The 2,966-nt window shown below is 55.4% G+C and overlaps 1 protein-coding gene across 1 annotated transcript in view; it reads right to left on the reverse strand.

Annotated features, from left to right (window-relative positions):
- CNIH2 (cornichon family AMPA receptor auxiliary protein 2) overlaps positions 1-819 on the reverse strand; it is a 3,200-nt gene extending 2,381 nt beyond the window's left edge. Inside the window, exons 1-2 of the mRNA XM_014585333.2 lie at positions 503-819; positions 83-130 (exon numbers count right to left, since the gene is read on the reverse strand). Of these exons, the coding sequence (XP_014440819.1) occupies positions 83-130; positions 503-517 (63 nt within the window). The 5' untranslated portion in view covers positions 518-819. The remainder of the gene's footprint in view (positions 1-82; positions 131-502) is intronic.
- Between the last annotated feature and the right edge of the window lie 2,147 nt (positions 820-2,966).

The raw sequence follows: 2,966 nt of genomic DNA on the forward strand, positions 1-2,966 counted from the left end.
AAAAGAGGAAAGCTTGGCTCGGGCCTGCAGAGAGTGGCAGCAGCTGGGCTAGGAGCCTCCTGCCCCTAGCCCTGACACTGACCTTCCTCAGGAGGCAGCAGATGCGTTCGATGTTTTTTAAACGCTCGCGCTGTAGAGGGAAGGAAAAGGCTGCGATGGGGAGGTGGAGGAGCTGGCGCTGCAGTGCCCACCTCCCGGCATGTGGCCGCCAGGGGGCGCCAAAAAGGCCTGCGGCGTTGTCAGCACGGCGGGGAATCAGCCCCGCCGTTCCCATGGCGACTGTCACCATGGAGGGGCCTTCACCCGCGTCTCCAAGGCAACGGCCCAGAGCCTGGCAACAGCCACCCCACCAGGAGGAAACCCGAGCCCTGAGCCCTCGCCAGGTGTTTGCTGGGGGTGGGGACAGAGGAAGGGGTACGACCATTGGCTTCCCACACCACACCCTAGTCTTCCCGTCCCTCATCCCCTGCCCACTGACAGATGGAAAGACAGACGGACACACCTCGGCACAGCACATGTATCACTTACTGCCCGCGCTGGGTTCCCCTGGTCGATGGGGTTCTTGAAATCCGTCCGCAGCTCATCAAAGGCTATGATCTGGGGGGAGGTTTGTGTACGCGTCAGGGTTGGGGCAGTAGCTTATTATCCCCCGCAACCTACCACCTATACACACACACCCCTCCTGTGGAACCGAAGTCTACACACAGGAACCTGGCCAGCTGGAGCTGGCTGCAGAGATGGAGAAACTGAGGCTGAGGAAGGGAGGAGCAGGGCCTGGTCCAAGGTCACTAAACAGTCTGGAATGAAATTCTGGAATCCCGATGGCCACTTTAGGCCCATATCCCAACCCCCCCCCCCCAATATCTCAGGAAATGGCCTTTTCTCTGCCGGGCTGCATGCCAAGCACTGGAGGCCCAGGCCTTGGACACAGCCCCTGCCCTACCACGGAGGAACTCCAGCCTTGGAGAGAGGAGAACTCTAAACTGTAATACATTCCGCTGGAAGGGCCTGGAGTGGGCACCTAGCCCATTTGGGGGACAATGAGGGTTCAGACTTGACTCTGAATGAGGGTTTGGTGAAGGAATGGGGGAAGAGCAGTCCAAAGAGCAGGAATCACAGGTACAAAGGCTCAGAGGGGTGAAAGAACAAGGAACATCCAGAAGCTGCAGGTTTCATGGGGCTAGAGTTAAAGTGTGAAGAGAGGGAAGAAAGGAGGGAATGGTGAATGGGGCCAGAGAGGTGAGCAGAGCCAGACATGGGAACCTCTGAGGCCAGACCAGGAGTTTGGGCTTTCAATATAGAAATAATGGGGAGCAATTGAGTATAAAGCAGCAGAATGGGGTGGTCAGATTGATGTCTTAGGATTGGCAGGGCAGAAAGTATAAGCTAGCAGTCATAGCCAAGACATAAATGGTGCCTCCTCTATGCTAGCAGGCTTTTTGTTTATTCACTCATTTAATACTTGCAATAACATAATGATGTAGGTGCTAGTATTATTTTCATTTCTGTTTTGCAAATGACGAAGCTGAGGAGGAGGTTGACTTGTCCAGGACCACACACAGCTAGTTAGTAGTAAACTAGGATTCTAATCCAGGCTGACTCTAAAGTCTCTAACCACTCAGTCATACTCAGGGCAGACAGGTGAAAGACTGTTGCAGTGTTAGGGAAGGGATTGGTGGTAGTCTGAGAGTGGCAGTGGGAAATGAATTCTAGAGCTACACAGGATTAACTCAGAAACAAAGGCTCAAATGGCAGAGAAGTGAAGGCAAACGCGCCCAAGGCCTTCTAGTGTTGGGGCACTGGGCAGATGGCAGAGTCCTTATAGGTGGGGGACTCAGGGGAGAAGGCTGTTGAGAGGACAGTGGGATACACCTAGTGAGAGGTGGGAGGTGATGTAGGGAAGGCAGGCTGGCAGAGGAGCCTCCTGAGGTCCCTTCCCCTTGGCTCCAGCTCTAAGGGTGAGGCAGCAGGTGCACCACCCCCAAGCATCCCAGACCCCAGACGGCTTAGAGGGAGAGAACATGGGCTTCCTGGAGGGAGCTGAGGCCATCTGGATCACTCTCTCCCTCCCCCCACATCAACATTTCATTGACTCTGGGCAGCAGCCCACTTGACAGGCACAGCGACAAGGTCCAGCATGGAGCGGAAGGGTGCCGTCTGTCTGCCCAGAGCTGGCACCACCAGCAGGCGGCGGGTGTTGTGCCTCCCACCCCCCAGGCTGCCTGGCGCTGACTCAGTCCCCCCCCCACACCGGAACAAACAATCCCCCATGGTGACAGCTGACATGCATCACTCACCACTAGGGTTGCCTGGCGACTAGTGGGGCCCGGAGTTTAGGCTCTGGAGTAAGATCTGGGGTCCTACCCTGGAAAGTTCTAGTTCTCACCAGCTGTGGATTGAGGACCACACCTCCTACGACCCTTAGCAGGCCTCATTCTGGGTACTTGATGTGTGCAAGTCCATCATTTTTCCGTTGGGGAAACAGAATCAGGATGAATGGCTTGCTTAAGGTCATTCAGCTAGCAAACACAGTGCCTCATACACAGTAGGTGCTCAGTAAGTATTTGTTGAGTGAACAAATACTTCAACCCTTGGGCCCTTTCTCCCACCCTGGGTGCTCCACAAGGGCAAAGTCAGCCTTACTCATCCTTGAGTCCCTCAAAGCCACCCAGAGCCCGGTGCTCAGGAAGCACTGATACAGGTGTGTTGGATGGAAAGCTGCTCTGAGAATTCAGGGGCTCAGGAGGCCCCTGGACAGGGAAGGGCCCCTAAATGGGACTTCTTGAATTCCAGAGAATTCCCCTTCTCTGAAGAACTGGTTAGCTCTGTGCTCCCCAGCATGTGGCTCCTAATTCCTTCCTGTCCTTCAGATCCTAGCCCACCTGCCCCCACTGCAAATTGTCCAAGGCCCTGGGGCTGGGGAGATCAAGACAGACCTGGGAGAGGAGGTAGGAATGGAGGAAGGG

The sequence above is a fragment of the Tupaia chinensis genome, unplaced genomic scaffold (assembly GCF_000334495.1).
Source record: "Tupaia chinensis unplaced genomic scaffold, TupChi_1.0 Scaffold149501_1, whole genome shotgun sequence".
Classification (NCBI taxonomy): domain Eukaryota; kingdom Metazoa; phylum Chordata; class Mammalia; order Scandentia; family Tupaiidae; genus Tupaia; species Tupaia belangeri.